At 42.0% G+C, this 17,396-nt stretch overlaps 1 protein-coding gene across 1 annotated transcript; it reads left to right on the top strand.

Moving 5' to 3' along the window:
- Nucleotides 1-4,451: 4,451 nt before the first annotated feature.
- Nucleotides 4,452-14,346, top strand: mknk2b (MAPK interacting serine/threonine kinase 2b). Its single transcript, XM_080473446.1, has 14 exons — nt 4,452-4,540; nt 5,592-5,791; nt 6,313-6,400; nt 6,571-6,672; nt 6,769-6,866; nt 8,798-8,877; nt 9,011-9,084; nt 9,267-9,371; nt 9,628-9,683; nt 9,818-9,913; nt 13,022-13,216; nt 13,329-13,493; nt 13,603-13,643; nt 13,748-14,346. Exons 2-14 carry the CDS (start codon nt 5,741-5,743, stop codon nt 14,016-14,018), a joined length of 1,422 nt encoding a protein of 473 aa, XP_080329572.1. The 5' UTR covers nt 4,452-4,540; nt 5,592-5,740; the 3' UTR covers nt 14,019-14,346.
- The last annotated feature ends 3,050 nt before the right edge of the window (nt 14,347-17,396 follow it).

The following is a 17,396-nucleotide window of genomic DNA, read 5'->3' as shown; positions in this document are numbered from 1 at the left end:
GCTTACTTTACGGATATTTTCTTCTTTTTTTTTCTTTTCTTTTTTTTTACATCTGTGGTGACTCAGTTAACAACCTACAACAAAAAGTAGTTTCTCATTCTCAGTGGGACATGTCTCTATGTGGTCTGTAATGCTTCCTGGTGTTTGCACAATTGCTCAACAAAGACAGGTTATTACAGTCATTAAAAAGTGGAAATAATTGTGTCTGTCCAAACATGTCTCACACCTCCACAGAGCATAGTCATTAACAAAAAGAAAAACAGCTCTCTGAAGACTTTGAGCTCATAAACATAGCTGTAAAACTGAAATACTTCACTCAAGTGAAAGTGGTATAAGTAGTGATAGCGATTGCTTTATGTGCTCCAAAACCTTAAACTAACATGAGATGAGACTTTATTCATCCCTCATGGGGAAATTCGGTGAAGTCGATGATATCAAATGACCTGGCATATACTATTTGGTGACCCTCGCAAAGTACATCGAAGAGAACACAATAAGCTTCCTAAAAAAAACATGTAACTACTTTGAAACAAAACAACAAAAAACCCACTGTTGGTACTCTTTGGCAGCTCTGCATGTTTCATTGTGATGTGAGTGTTGGAATCATTTCAATGATGAAACATGCCTAAATGTGTCTTTCCAAGTAATTTGTTGAGGGAAGGCTTCTGAGAAAAAGTACAGGAAGCACTCCAGGGCACTGCGACCCTGCTCCTTAAGAATCACAGTTGTCCTCAGACATGCCAGATGTGTTTAATACATTCAGGGTGAGTTAATATAAGACTTTCATCCGAATAAATGCATTTGGATAAAATGATCATTCTTCTCTAGACCTGTGACTTAATCTACTTTGTAAAGCCCCATTCAAATAAATATATTATTACTTTTAATATAACCGCCAACTGGTGAATTTAGAAGAAGTAATATTAACCCCTGCAGTCATAATGTACAGTTTTTGACAGAATAAAGACAGAATAAATATGCAAACTTTTGATATTCTTATTATGTGTTTGTTTTTTAAATGTGTCTATTTATCTTCTCTAAAAAAATGTTGAATTGATTTATAGTGCTCCAGGCTCTATTCACATTCACAAATACATTGACAAACCACATTTCTAGCTAAACTAAAGCTGAATAGGCAGTATTGCACTTACAAGTTGCACAATAATGTTTCATCTACAGTTAGAAGTCTGCACAGCCTCGGGGTACTGTAGAGGGCAAGTCCATGAACCTCCACCAGGAACATAACAACAGACACACCTTAGTACTATCGTATTTCAAACTGTAGTAACCTCCTGGCCCACTGCAGCCTGAACTCCCCACTGAACATCAGAAATTTGATGTCACTCCACGGTATTCATGGGAGCCCACCCCCTTCTTTCCTGTGACCTGCAGGGAAATGGGCCCCCTGCACTTCCTAGTGCGATCTTGTTTTCCTGCCAAAAACTTTGGACTACACCATGTGCTACTGGTTAGGGATCGTCAGGCAGCCCCTTGCGTAATGTTTGCTACTATTGAGGTTGTGTTTGAAGGGGTAGAAACTGAAGAGAGGAGGAGAGGCAGAAAGCGTCCAGTCACAAGACAGAAGAGTCCTGAAAACAACCCTTACATGGTTTCAACTAAGACACCCTCGGTAAACAATGTATAAATCCTGCACGGAGCAGGACTGTGGACTCTGGATCATATGCACTGATAAATAACAAAAGAGACCAAGAAAAACATACAGTATGGGGACAAATCACATGGTACAACAAAGCAGTCACTCTTGTTTACAATACAACATGTGGTGTAACGGGAGCGGCTGTTATTTGCTATTGATATTATTTTAAGTTAACTGAGGGGATAAATGAAAAAATGAGACCCCCCCCCCCCCCCCCCAAGAAAAAATCCTGTCTCAAACCACTTGTGTCATTGAAATACTAGATGTCATGTCTGTGGCAACATTGCAGCAGAACCTTACAATTGGCAGATGGTTAAGAGGAGTTCTCATTTGTACCTCATCATACGACTTCTTGGATTTTCTTCATTGTCACATCCACGACACAATGTCTCCACCCTCGTCTGCAGAGCTTCCTCAGCCGGCTTAGAAACGTGCACTTCTTTCTTGTCTGCAGCTCATATCATGAAAAGTTCAAATACTTTCTGTTGGCTGTCACTCATCTGCCTGCAGGGTAGTATTGGTTTCAAACAATAGCTGAAAATGCAAGTATGCAATTAGGGATAAAAAATATAGATGTATGTATGTATGTATGTATGTATGTAAGCACACACACACACACACACACACACACACACACACGCACACACACACATTTCTATATATGCCCTATGAAAATTACAGTTCTTTAAACTTTCCAGTTGATCAAATATGAGAAGATCAATGTGTTTTTATAAGTAACAAAAGTAGTATAGTAGTATATGTTGAAATAAGTACAAATATAGTACATCAAGACATATCTTTTTAACTCCATATCTTGAACACCCTCAGTGGGATTTGACAGTTTGGAGTGGGGTGGAACTTCCACCAGGACAGAGGAGCATACCTGCCCCCTTTTAATCAGATTGCAAACAGTCTGCAACACTCTCACTGTCTCAAGTGGCCACTTGTCATTGTCGTATATAGAGGAAATAAAACTCAGATCTTAAAATAACCTTAATACAAGTAGAGAACCAGTCATCATCCATCCATCCATTTTCTCCCACCTATCTTTTCCAGGTCACAGGGGTGGCAGTCTGAGCACTGTCACCCAGATCACATTGCACTGATGAAGAACCTTTCCTGCGGGTGGTGATCCCACAGGAAGGTGGCACCCAACGTGGGACATGAACCCACAACCTTGAGATTGTGAGTCTCATGCTCTACCAACTCAGCTAGCCGGGGGTCCATCCATCCATCCATTTTCTATTTCTACATTAAAAAACCTTTATCCACATACACATTCTTCTATATAGACATTCAAATGCTTCTATCTTTCAAAGTTTGTTGAAACCAAACTTGATCTATACACTCACTGATGCCAACTTGCATAGGATAAACATTCAAACTCCTCCCATTAAATACTCATGATCTAGAATCAGACCATATACTTATTCAGACTGTGAGATGATATTAATATTAAGCAGTCAATTGTCATTCATAATTTCATTTCCCAAAGTCCCAGATGATAAATATGCATTTCCAGGCCTACGTGACTGGATAGTATTGACTTTAAATGAGGCTAGCCAATTGATCCCCTCCAAATGTCAGTATTCTCTTCTCGTAATCACGATACACTGCAAGATCACCCTGGCCTTGGGACCTACTTACATTTTTTTGAGGGGAATCTTAAGTTGTTTTGCATTTCTTAGTACCAGGACCAGTCATTGAAAAATGGAATTGCTTAGTTTTTTGCTTAGTTATTTCTCAGTCAGCTTCATAAACTGGTTTCAATAATATCCTCAACAACTTTGTTCAGTCAGGAAGTAGCAATTGATTTTTCAAGCCAAACAACTAATCAATAGTGATGATATAAATGTTATCTGATTGTGTCTCTTACATACTTCAGGCTGTCTATATTTTTGATACAAATTAATCTGAAAGTCACAGCTGAACAATAAGTATTTATAATTGTGATCATTCGATTACATGTGCATGTCTCTGTGTTTCAGTGTGATACTGAAACGATTCAGCAGCTGAAGTCATACCACTAACCGACTGGACTAAAACAGGCTGCCTGCAGTGACTCAGATGGGGATTTCTCTTAAGACCAATTTGGCCATCATCCTCATCATGATCCACTGGGAGCGCAATGCGTTTCTGACATGATAAATGTATTTATTTCAGTCCACCAAGAAGGCGAGCAGTAGGATATGGCATGCATGTAGTCCTCGATACATATATAATTCTGCTGAGTGTTTTCTTTTTATTCAGGTATGACTCTAATGGTGCGTTGACTTGCATCAGAAAAATGGTGACGTGATCATGGTGTAAACTAGTAAACTGGTTTGTCCGCATGGTGCGCTACCGTCTCATCACTATGCATCTCCATTCATACACATATGTTTCATCAGCCATAGCACATGGTGCCTTTACTGCTGCGCACGTACACAGCGGCTCAGTCCTGCTGAGGCCACTGAAACAAAACACAGCGTGCTAGTCGCGTTCCAATATGAAAAAACATTGTTTTCGTTTCAATGTTTTTCCAAAATCGCGTCTAAATATTTTTAACTTGCTCCACCAATATATCTTACTACCATTTATTGGTAATTTTACGCTCATTAAGCGTCATCTGTGCCGCATTTTTACAAAAAACTATGTTAAAATAGGAGTTAGGAACAATTGAGCGAGACTAGATGGTATCTTGCCCACCCATCCCTTTCTAGAAAACACGTGACGTCTCTAGGTTTGTTGACGCAGCCTTGTGGTGGGCGGAGCCTGTCAGGAACATTTATAACCACCCACGTCACTGCTCGCCACCATCAGCGCACCACCGATTAGACGGCCCCCTCCACATCGACCGGAGCTCTCTATTATCAACACTGGAGCTATTAAATTAATAACGGGGTGAGTACGTAAACTACCTTAAAGATGTATATGCTGTGCCTGGCGGTAATGGTTTGTTTTGCGGGAGCGTTACGGTATCATTAGCTATAACGCGTAACTGTCATAACGCTCGTGCAGTGATTGCTGCCACTGCGGAGCTCATGAATGCTAGCTCCGAGCGAGTTGGCGTCACGGGCCGCTGTCTTTTTTTTCCTTTTTCTTTTCTGATTCCTACCCTGATAATAACGCAGCTTCCTTTTAAACGTTTGTCGCCCCGAAATGCAACGTTTTCGTGTTTTAGCCTGAGCAACGAAGCTAAAGCTGGATAACGGGGGTGGTCGCTTTACAAGCCTATCATTTAGTCTATGATTCAGCGATTATGGGAAAACGTTACGTCTTTCATGTTGCTGTTGTGACGCTTTTATGCGGCTATTTTGTGTAAATAACAAACAAACAAACGTATATATATATATAGGAACTCGAGAAAGGGGATATTTATGGCATACTAAGTAAGTCTTTTCACGTCATGGTTGAACAATTAGCTGGTCCAGACAAAGCTGGACTGATGGTCCAAAGAGCTGTACGTGTTTAGAAATTCGTTTTCGTTTGTTTCTCGAACTAAATCTAAATCAATTTACTCTCCCTGTACTGCATAAAACTCCAATGTCTCTTATATCCTCCAATCCCTGTATGATGGTGCACACACCCGTCTGTTTTAGATACAGATAGAAGATACTTGAGTCATTACGGCATCGATCTTGTCAAATTTTCGTAATTTAGGATTAACTAATCTCAAAGTGAAAATCGAAATGAATTTACTAATTAAATCGTCTGACTTGTTTTAAAGCTGCCTAAACGCCAGTGTCCTTAGTGTTTAACTGCCGCAGTCCCTGCTACATTCAGCTGTTACTAGTTTTACTGCAATGGTTTTGACTCCGAAACGTAAATTTAAACAGGCCTGCTCTTGCCTACATGCTCCTTTTTTTTTTATAATCGTTATAAAGGAATACTGGTTGGTTTATTTATTTTTTCTATCCGTATAATTAGTTTTTAATTGTGTGTTTGCATACAGGTCTCCCGTTTAACCTGCTGGACTAACCTCTGCTGCCAGCGCAGTGTGTTCACTTGTGACACTCTCTGAAACGACTTTTTGTTTTGGAGAAGTCCATATTGACACCCCCCCCAAACCAAACGCCACTGCCGCTGCATATCACCCCCAAAATGGTCCAAAACAAGATCACAGAAGTCACTGGATTCCACCGCTCTTTCAAGGTGAGCCAGAACACAGTTGATGGGAGACGCACAGCTGCTTCTCGGGTCTTTTGGTGGTGGTGGTGGTGGGGGTCCTCTGTAATCAGAGCATGTCTGTCAGCATGTACATAGCGACTTACCCCCGCTATATATAAACACATCTGTTGCTCTCCCACACCTGATGGCCGACAAATGTGCCATATGACTTGTCCGCACGTGTACGTATCGCTAAGAACGACATCGTATTAACATGTGACTTTAGAAAGTTAAAGAATTGCTGCGGTGAAAGTGGCACTGGCTTGCTAGAAGTATGCCTCATCCATTGTGCGAGAATTAATGTCGTGATCTTTGTGGACTTTGGCATTGTGTTGATTATTTTTGAAACCTTTCCATCCGTTTGCTGGGTTACTGTATCTTACCATTGGTTTATAGGTGCAGGAAGTGGGATAACAAATGCTTTTATCAGTTCTGACTGATCCTCCTGGTTTAATAGTTCACTTTTGAGATTGCATATCGTAACAACCCTATTTATTACTCCTTAGGGCCAGAATCCTTTCCAATCGGAAGACTTCACCAAAAACGGATCCAATCATCTTGATTCATTTAATTTTGATTCCTCCTCAAGACATGGTGAGTGAAATGTTTTTTTTAACCTGCTTCTGCCTTTCACCAATTTGGTAAATGTATTGTTTGTGACTATGTCTGATTGCACTCATTCCCCCCCCCCCCCCCCCCCCCCTGGTATTTGAGTTTTGCTTCACTAACTTATTTAAATCTAAATGTGCCTATTATTTTGGCAGACATGCCTTCCAGCCAGCCTATTGACATCCCTGATGCCAAGAAAAGAAACAAGAAGAAAAAGCGCTGTCGTGCAACTGACAGTTTTTCTGGACGATTTGAAGGTATGGGCTTTTAATTTGACGTACTTTTAAAGTTCTTGCTAAATGTGAAACTATTGACTTGCAAGTATTTTCCTGACTTGCTCTTTTTTGTCACAGATGTTTACAGTTTGCAGGAAGAGGTACTTGGTGAAGGTGCTTATGCCAGGGTGCAAACATGCATCAACCTCATCACCAACAAAGAATACGCTGTCAAGGTAAGAGATTGCTTTTAACATAAAACATAGTAAATATGGGTTATGGTCCTCCTCTTGCGTAGCCATTTTTATTTTTTGAAATCTGTCTTGTCTCTGCATGCTTGTTTTTTCCCTTTTTAAAACTTCAGCTTTCTATTGTTGGTGTCGGCATGCTTTACACTGTTGTGCTACTGCTGCACTTTTTTTTCCTTTCCTTTCTTTCTTTTTTTTTTTTTTTTTTTTTTCAGTGTGCAGCACAAGCTCCTGTGAGCAGGCACATCCCCCCTCACTGTTTTCACATTTGTCCGCCTATCAGAACGCTGGGAGGGAATTGACCTCCCCTTTTCTTTACTGGTATTGCCTACAGAGGACGCTGTAGTGAGAACATTGTGTACTGCCAACTGTGCCAAAACAAAAAACCCCGAGACAGGAAGGAGGAGCAATGATGGAGGGTTGTGACCTACAGTGTTTACACTGCTTTGTTCTTGCTCGATACAGTTAAACTTTTTTATCTTTCTGGTTCCAAGCGGGGTGTGGCATGTGAATACATATCTTGGACATTGCAAATCTTTCACAGCAGGAGTGTACAATATAAAGTTATATTTTCAGTTTAATTGTGTCCAAACTTGAATAATTCTTGCTGGGTGGGGGGGGAAGCAGACTGCTGTAGAGGTGTCTATTGGGGTCCTTTACCACAGGGTGGCTGAATAGATCCCTTGGGATGTGGCTTTCTGAGGAAGGAGGCGTTGATGTCGGTTGTTATTGGAGGTCTTTTGAGAGTTTGAGGGGCCTGTCTGCTTCTGCCAGATGTCCCGTCTCTCCCCTCCCCCCAGACATGGCAGGGTGGAGATGAGCTGCATGTGTGGGCTCCTTGTGTTGTAATTGCAGACACAAGCTTTTGTGGCGTGTGCCTATCTGTGGGCTCCGAGGAAAAATCCTTGTGTTTAAAGTGATTATTTCACAATCCGAGCCTGATGTATGAACCTGCAGAGTAATTAAGCAAGACTTTGCTTTTCCGCAGGCTGTGGTTGTGACTTTCATAAACGACCACAAATGTAGCTCTTTGCAGACAAGTGCCTGCCTTCCTGGGGGTTGTGATGGATATACCAGTTTACAGTTTCTCTATCTGAATCTCTAAATGTTGGCTGGTAATATTCGGTTGTGAGCAAGAGAATCGGAGTTGGCTGAGAGGTATTACTGCTGCTGAATTGGTCTAGAACAGTGCATAGGCTTTGGACCGCACACTAATCCCAGACACACTGCATCTCTGGCCCCTGTGGGTTTCAATAGCCACCAGGAAGAGAAGTATGCACGGCCTCCAAGTAAACAATAACTAACCAGGGCTAGAAAATTCAAGCCTTTTGCTTTGGTGTCAGCAATCACTCTGTCTCTCTTGGCTGGGCATCGTGCAGCTGGTGGCCCCTCGGTGATGTAGTTCCAGGCAGATTGAAGTTATTTTTAGAAAGTGTTTTCTGTTATTGTAAACAATTTTGATTTTGCTCTAGAGATGCAGGGGATTTTTTTTTTCTTATTTAAATGGCTACTCGCGATTTTAAATATGGGTCATACATTTAGAGTAATTATAAATCTTGTGAGTTATTTTCCATTCTTGGACTATCCTTTTGGCAGGCTGTTCGGAAAGTAGGTTCGACCTATCTTTGTAACTGTGTCAAAGGGTGGCAAGAATGAAAATGTGTCTGGTCTGGAAGAAAGTCAGAGGGCACTATTCTTTACCCCACACCTTTGTGGGCTTTTCTGCTGAGTGCACTGTGGGGGGGGGGGGGGGGGGGCAATGGCACAAATATTTAACTCGAGCAAGTATGCTCAGCCTTTAATTTTTAATTTTTTTTTATTGTCCTTTGCCCTTTTTCTTCTGAAGACCTTAATGCCACTGTCTCAAATGTTCATTGGTGTATTGTTAGACGTGTCTCATCTGAAATGTTCTGTTCCAGATCATTGAGAAAAGACCAGGTCATAGCCGGAGCCGTGTGTTCCGGGAGGTTGAGATGCTCTACCAGTGCCAGGGACACAGGTAATGTTTTGGTCTCATATCAAAGATAACACCACCTGACAAAGGTACATGGATAGCCTTGCAGACTGTGTGGCCCAGTTTGTGAAGTGTTATTGCTGACTTCGTCCCTTTTTTATTTTCTTCTTTTCTGCAGCAACATACTTGAGCTGGTCGAGTTCTTTGAAGAAGAAGACAAATTCTACCTGGTGTTTGAAAAGCTCCGAGGAGGTCAGTGTTTCTGGATGTTGTTCTCAAAACTATTTACTCTGAGCAATCTTGGAGCTCGTGCATCTTTTCTGTATTCCCTAGTCGGTTATCTGTGTGTGTGTGCAAGAAAACATTCAGTGGAAGCAAGTTCAGCGTCAATGGATCTGATGATCTATTTTTATTTTTTTTCCCTTCACTGTTAGGTTCAATCTTGGCACACATTCACAAGAGACGGCACTTCAGTGAGCAGGAAGCAAGTGTTGTCGTGCAGGACATCGCCAGCGCTTTAGACTTCCTGCACAACAAAGGTAAGACGATTTGTACAGAGAGTTATTTTACTTTTCCTCTTTGCCCTCGAGGTACTACAACCTTGGGGATGTTTGTTCTGTAGGATACTGGTTTTTCTCTTTCTGTCACATTTTTAACTGTTTTTACATTAGTTGTAACGGATAGTAGTTCAGTTCTTCAAGACTTATGTTATGGACAAACTGACACAAAATAGTTTCTAATTCTTTCTCCCGGACTAAATCTAATGAAACAAATTGGGTTTACTTTCATTCTCAGGAATGGCACATCGAGACCTGAAACCTGAAAACATTCTCTGTAAAAGTGAGGACAAGGTAAGTTTACTGCTGATGTGATGTGATATCAGCCTGGCACCAGTGGTGTGTTTTTTTTTTTTTTTTATTCTTCGTTTTTAAAAGGAGTCAAACAAAAAAGTAGACTTATTGTTATTGTCCTCTTTCTCTCTCAGATTTCCCCAGTCAAGATCTGCGACTTTGACTTGGGCAGTGGGATTAAGCTGAACAGTGACAGCTCGCCCATTTCCACACCTGAACTTCTGACTCCTGTAAGTCCGCAGTGTTTTTGAAATCTTTCAAGTTCCATTATAAGCAGAGGTGTTTTTAAGTGGATTGTGTATGGTGGAAACTAAATGTGAGGAACCGTTCATCTTCTGTCTTGTGATTTGTCTTCTTGTGGATAATGAAACAGTTTTCATTAAACTGTGTTCATGTCCAAGTTGAGTAGGGGTGATAACCTATTAGGCAATTCCCTGGTGGTAACTGAAGGACGCCTCACTCATTGGCTCTCGGCTAAAAATGTTTTGTTGCCCCGTCTCCCTAATGGCAGAGATTGCTTCCTGGTTGTCCAAGTGCCGCATTCCTTTTATCAAGCAGAGATATCAGCAACACTGGGAAAGATATCAGTTGGTTTACTGTTAACGTCCTGTTACTTATCATGTGCAAATATTTAGGAACCCGGGTTTTGGGGTTACGATTGCTCAACCGTCCTGCTGGCATCACAACACAAAGCGATGCCTCTGAAATCTGTCCAAAAAGTCTGGATACTCGCAACCTCAAAGGGAAATGGTAAAGTTTAGATGGCAAGCGTTCTCTTCACATCAACTCAAATAGTCTGCCTGTTCTCTGTCTGGTAAGCCATAGAGATGGTCCACAGCAGGTGAAGGATTGCAGTTTAGCCTGTAGAAATGTGAGTGGGGTGGGGGGGGGGGGGTTCAGCACTGGAAACTTCATCTGCCTTTTGCAGAAATAATAGATATAGAGCCCATCCCTCAATTTTCTGAATAGCTGTGAGGCCAAGCGGTGTCGTGTGTTCAGTCTGCAGTCAGAATAGCTTTAGGTTTGTTGTACTGGTGTTGTGAGTTAGTTTATCCTATTTGAAATGGCTTGCCTCTAAATGAACTCTTGTTGAAGTAAGAGATTCTGTATTTTCAAGGTGAGACAAATTGATGCCTGAAGGCAGAACATGGTGTGATCGTCTTGGAATGTAATACTGCTGGGAAGATTGTATGACTTCTGCAAGGCTGCATGTGCTGTACTATGAAGTTCCACTGGAAGCAAAACACACAGGCTCTTGCTCATTTCCCTTTTTTCTCTGTGGTATGAAAGAAAAAACATCCACCCACTCCCTGAGCACAGGCCCCGCCCAGCGGCCCCAACCACACTTGTGCTTATCCGCGCATTTTTTATGTCCTTCATACAAAGGCTGTGCATAAGATTTGTTCTGGAAATTTTTGTCGTTTCCCTTACGCCTAGCAACTGCGATGTGATTGGCTCCGACTTGTGGGAGGGGGAGGGTAACTGGGAGGTCCACACGCTCCATTCTGCTCATGCGCACGAGCTTGTTTTCTTGCTGTGATCACAGGAACAATGTTATCTGCTTTTCATCTCACTATTGGCTCTCTCGCTCTGCCCCATAATCCCACCCCCTTACCCACATTCCTACAGTTGCACAATATGAGTGTGTGTGTGTGCAGAATGCTTGTGATGTTACTGGTTCTGTTTAAGCACATTTAATTTAATTTCAATTGGTAACACTCAGACATGTAGTGCTGCAAGAGGAGGGGCCTCTCTTTCTAGGAAAAGCTAACTTTAGACCATTAGTATCGCTGCACACGTGTCTGCTCCTCATTAAATGAAACTTGCCGTTCAAATGTCAAGACATGTGTGCCACAGTCGGGCAGAGTTGGGAATTGCAACATGGTGACATGTCCATGCAAGCAGCCGAGAGATTTAATGCAGGAAACTGCTTCTCTTGCTTGTTCCTGCTACAGATCAAGGTATAGGTGTATGTATACAGAAGAGACCCACTTCATCCAAGTTAATTCTGATTATCCTGTCGTTTACAAATAGCCGCGGTGTCTGCGCATGTGTCCTCACTAATGTTGGTATGGCCTGACTAGTCACGTGTTATCAGGAAAGCCCCGGGTTGTGACGCCAACAAATCCTGCAGTGACGGCAGCTGATTAGCAGCTATCTGCTTCTTGCTGAAGTTTTATGGAGGTTATTACTGATGGGAGTTTTCGAAGGGAAGGATGAATTTGTGTTGAGATTTAGGGCTTGTTGTTTTGACATGCCTCCTGTCCGACCTTTGGACTTGCTTGGGCCATTTGAAAAAGATTGTACTCGCTTGTTTTTGGCAACATTATTTTCTCTTTACTTTAGTGCAGGACTCCTAGATTGGTAAACACTGCTGTTGCTGTGCATTTAGCATTTCTGTGGCAGCTGCATTGGCCTAAATCCTGCATGCTGTCCATGCAAGCAGTTGCCCCAGACATGGTGGTGCTGGAAAGATGGGGGTTGGGGGGCTTTCTCTCACACAGAAGCAGCTTTGTCTGAGATGAGATTCCTGTGCAGTGAATATCATTACATAAGGGTGAAGCAGGCTGGAGGCGGCGTTGGAGACAGCTGGTATATGGTACAGGGACACAATCGATGCCTGCTGATTGTAAACATGATTTCAGTGATCTAAGCAAGAATATTGGTCTTTGTGAACAAAATGGAATAAAACTACCCAAGGACATGCTGCGGTCAGGACATCCTTGTTTTGCTAAGCATGTGTAAAATGTCGTCTTTGTAACGGCAGTATCAATGATGCTTCTGAGCAAAGGAAACATCTGTGTCGTGCTGAACTAGCAACCTGCTCCCCCCCCCCCCACCCTATTTGTACAGTATTAAAACTGGTGTTTGTTTCCGTATTATGTAATCAGCCTAGTCTCGTCCTCTGTGGGATAGCCAATCCTCTTTCCCTGCTCAGTGTTTGGCCCAATTTCTTTTAGCAGTACATAACAAAGTACTGACAGGGCTGAGCCTATCCTTGCCCTCAGCCTATTTTGCCTCAATGGTCAAAGCAGTGACTCACACTCTGCACTCACTGGCCTCGTATCGCCGCGTTCCAACTCCCGAGTCCTGAACAGACTAAGAAAATCTGTGCGACCGTTTCTAAAAGGCTGCAACATGCAACTGTCCCATGGAACGCCTCAAGAATGGTCCCCAAAGTGTTCACACTAAAACAAGATTGAGCTGGGGGGGGGGGGGTGAGGATGAAGTCAAAAAATAGTTTTTGGTCTAAGCCCTCCTCTGCTATAAACCTTCTGCTTTACTTCCACCTCATTCCTACAGTTGACCAACTGGTATTTTCCCATTTGTCTTTTCAGTGTGGCTCCGCAGAGTACATGGCACCTGAGGTTGTTGAGGCCTTCAGTGAAGAGGCTACAATTTATGACAAGCGCTGTGACCTCTGGAGCCTGGGCGTCATCCTCTACATAATGTTGAGTGGCTACCCACCATTTGTTGGCCGCTGTGGCGGCGACTGTGGCTGGGAACTGGGTGAGCCCTGCCACACCTGCCAGGTAAACCGAACCCATTTATTCTGCCCAGAGTTCAAGGCCTGAGTCTTGACCTTGACTGAAGACAAGGAAGCAATACTTTGTAACTGATGTCTTTTTTTTTTTTTCTTTAAAGAACACTTTATTTGAGAGTATCCAGGAAGGAAAATACGAGTTTCCAGAGAAAGACTGGGCTCACATCTCCTCAAGTGCCAAAGACCTGATATCCAAACTACTGGTCAGGGATGCCAAAAATCGTCTGAGTGCCAGCCAGGTGCTGCAGCACCCATGGGTGCAGGGGGTAAGTTTGAAGCCATAAAGTCCCCTCTATGTCTGAGATCAAACCTAGAAGTATTGGTTGGGTTGAGAGCATTGTGGCTAATTAAGACATGTCTTCCTTTATTACCCAGGGTGCCTCAGACACTTTGCCAACTTCCATCCTACATCAGAGGTAAGAAGTTTAAGTTGTCCAAGTTAGAGACGATTAACGCTGTCTCCTACATGTACTTTGGACAACAATTTTTAAAACTTTTGTTTTTTGTTGTTGTCTATCAGAACCAGCAGAACCAGGGATCTGACGTTCTTCGCAGACAAGGCTATGGCTGTGAACCGTCAGCTGGCTGAGCAGGATGGAATGGAAGACCAGCAGCATCAGGAAGTCCAGTTTGTTACCACGTCTGGCTCTTCAGTGCGCCTCTTTCCTCCTTCCAACTCTAAGCTGGCCAGGCGCAGACAGCGAAGCACCCAGCCAAGTGGGGGGCCCGTCTCTGCTGCGGAGCTTCGCCAGCTCCTGGCTCCTCTTGTCATTGTAGGAGACTGCGCCTGAAATCTGCTGACCCTGAATTCCCACCATGTGTTAACATTCAAGTCCAAATCCAAGACTGCCCCGAGGCTCTCCCTCCCTAGTTTTGACCCCCTCTCTCTGGTTCGAGTTGGCCTTGGTTCCTTTGGTATTCAGGCTTTCTTGCCTACTTAAGAAGGGAGATGCTGCTTGTGGCCCCTTCCTCTAAATGCCTTCTGCCCTTCTGCAGCACTTCTGAAGCACATCAGCACAGGACTTGCATTATAGCAACCACAAATGTGTGCATGTCCAGGTTGGGGGAGGGGGGGTCAGGTAATGATTTCAGAAAGAGAGAGAGAGAGAGAAGTATTTTGTAATTTATGTTTTTCCGTACAACAGAGTTTAGAAGAAATTGGAACCTTATTTTCAAAAGTAAGCTCAGACACCAAAGGACAACCTGTTGTGCTGCTCCCACGTTACAACTTGATCCACTGTGAATTAAGTTATCCGGAATGTTCTCTTTGCCTGTATGTATTTGCATGATATGCTTGTCAGCAGATGCATACAAGCTTATGCAATATGCCAAGATGAAGGCTGTTCCTGTCTTGAAGGGATTCAGTGTAGGAGGTTGGAAGGGCTGTAAGCCAATGCTGTCTGTGCCTGGTGCGGACCATGTGGTCCACTATGTGGCGAGGGACTCTTCATCAAAGATTCGCTTTTCTTTTGTATCGTGATTGTAAACAATCCATGACATGTTCCCAAGCTGCAAATATATATATTTTTTTGGAATATATATATATTTTATTTTTTTTATTTCTACAGCTAGACTCATGCATCACTTTTTTTTTTTTTTTTTTTTTTTTTTTTTTTCAGGTTTTGGCAGTAAAGTTTAAAATCTCTCGTCAGTTCTAAAAGCACATTATGGTGTTCCGATTGAGACGCACCCCTTCCAGATTTATTACAATTAGTCATTCATCATTAAATTTGATTATATTAAAAAGAAAAACTTCTAATAAACATTCCATGAAATTCAACAAGTCCTCCACAGAAGTTTTGCCGTAATAAGTTTACTTCATTTTTAATGTTTGAAAACTCCATGCCAATGTGTCACACTCATTTTCTTTTATCCCCCCCGTCTAGCTGTTCAACTTTTTTTTTTTTTTTTTTTATATATATATATGTATATATATATATATGGTGTTGTTCAGGCGAAACACCATATATTTTATTTTTAGAATGTTGTAAAGTTTTTTTTTTTTTTGTTTGTTTTTTTTTGGGCAAGTTCAGAGTATGAGGTGAGAGTTTTGAGTTGATCTTAAGCGCACGTGCCCACAGAAATTGAGGTTTTATTTTTAAATTTTTTTTATCTCTTAAGAGTTGGCAATACTGTTTGTTTTTTTTTTTTTTTGTTCATCATATTAAATTAAACTCATTCTGAAGCTGAAAGGTAATGGACTGGTGATTTGGTTCCACGGCACTGTAGCCATTTCACCAAACGTGTTCCAAGTCGTACTCGTGTGATCTTCTCGCATCGCAGTGACAAGTGGATATCTTCAGATTGTTTCTGTCCCGTTGCCGCCACTGCAACGACGGTACTCAGAAATTGTTATTGATCAACCATGTTCATGCTGATGATGGGACACTGTAATAGTTCTAAAAAAAAATATTCTACACATACATCCTTATGGGGTTTTATGTCTTATAATAAGACTTACTTGAATTTGTGTATGCAGCTGTTTCTTCTCCATTCTGGGAAAACTACGTTGCTGTCATTAATCTCAAAGCATTAAGCTGATCAAGGCAATCGTGGGTTTTATGAAACTACCAATACAGTTCAGTATTTTTGCCTTTATCTCCTTGTCTGACCATCGCATAAGTGAGCCCCCTTTTTTTTTTTTTTTTTTAACGGAGATGGAGCCTAAAAAAAAAAAAAACCCACTCTGGCCATACTCGGTCATGATGAGTTTTGTTTTGGTTTTTTTTGGGCGGGGGGGGGGGTGGGTTATAACCATTTCTACTCTGTAGAATAGCAATTGCTTTTTGCTTAGGTGGAGGAGGGGAGGAACAAAGTGATATCCTCTTGACTTTTCTATTGTATGTCATTTTGAAGTAAGAAAGTGTTAAATCTCAGTCATTCAGTCAAATGGGCAGTGTCAGCCTCCCCACAATTTGAATGTAGCCCACAGGCGAAAGCATTTACAATCCAGTGACATTGGGGGAAAATGTTTTTATAAATGGTTGTTTTCATGGGCAATAGTTGGAATCCGTCTGTCTGTACTGATGCATTTATTAAATGTCTTTTAATTTTCTCAGTTGAATTCTGACTTTAAATGCTGTCTGAACCACCCCAAGCTCATTTGTGTTCAATGTGAAGAAATTCCAATTGAATGCGTTCTTTCTAAAAAAAAAAAAGTTGATTTTAAAGTAAGCACTTTACTGTACCATGTGAATGATTGCAGTTCACGTAAAGCAACATTTATGACCGTTGCTACAGAATTTTGTATTGTTTTTCTTATAAACCTTTAAACGACAAACTTGTCTGAGTGGTTATTGTGTGTCTGTCTGTTTTTGCTCAAGTCCAGAGGCTGCTAGAAAAACTCTACTTTCCCTGGTATCGCCCTTTCGCGATATGACTAGTTTCATATTAACCAATCTTATCTTTTTGCCAAGGCTGCACGAGGCCCCCTTCATCTGATTCTGCGCCGTAAAGGTCTATCAGCTACACTTAGATATGCACACTATGTCACTTTTGTCCTTGGCTGTTGGTGAATATGAGATCAGCCTTTTCCTCACCCTGAAGCATGTTGGTGGTTTCACCTTGCATTAGTCATCCTGGGACAGGCTCTGGTGGCGCTCTCCACTGGCGGACGGACGGACCGGCCTGGCCTGACAAGACTGATGCAACCTGCTGCAAGGCCTGCAGCTCGCTCGTGAGCTCCTTCCCCTGGGGACATGATACTGACTTCTGATGAATTCACTAAATACCAGAGAGGGAGTTCAACAATTGTGCAAACTGAGACTTGTCACGTGGTAATTCTAATAATTTGACTTCAAGTAAATAAACTATGTTAAGCTGAAAATGGGAGGATGAGTTAACAACCACAACAATAATAAACCAAGCAGCAGTTGTTTCCTCAGCAGTCTCTTTCTCTCGCTGTCGTTACTGAAAAATTATAAGAATCACCCGTTATCAGCTTCTCATGCAATTGAGGCCTCAGTACTGTTTGATGTTGATAACTTATCAAGTATTGATTATTCTTATCACGGGTTGATCATCTTGACGGTATTTTGTTAAGATATATAATGAGAGTTTATGCTCAATATCTTCAAATAGCCATGTCTATTCTGGCCTTCACTCCATGAACAAGCGAACTGTGGTGACCTGAAGGCGTCGTGCAACATGCCAACAGGTTGCAGTTATTT

The sequence above is a fragment of the Lipophrys pholis genome, assembly GCF_963383615.2.
Source record: "Lipophrys pholis genome assembly, chromosome: 10".
In the NCBI taxonomy this organism is placed as follows: domain Eukaryota; kingdom Metazoa; phylum Chordata; class Actinopteri; order Blenniiformes; family Blenniidae; genus Lipophrys; species Lipophrys pholis.
The sequence above is the reverse complement of the archived record's forward strand: the minus strand, read 5'-3'. Positions and strand labels throughout refer to the sequence as shown.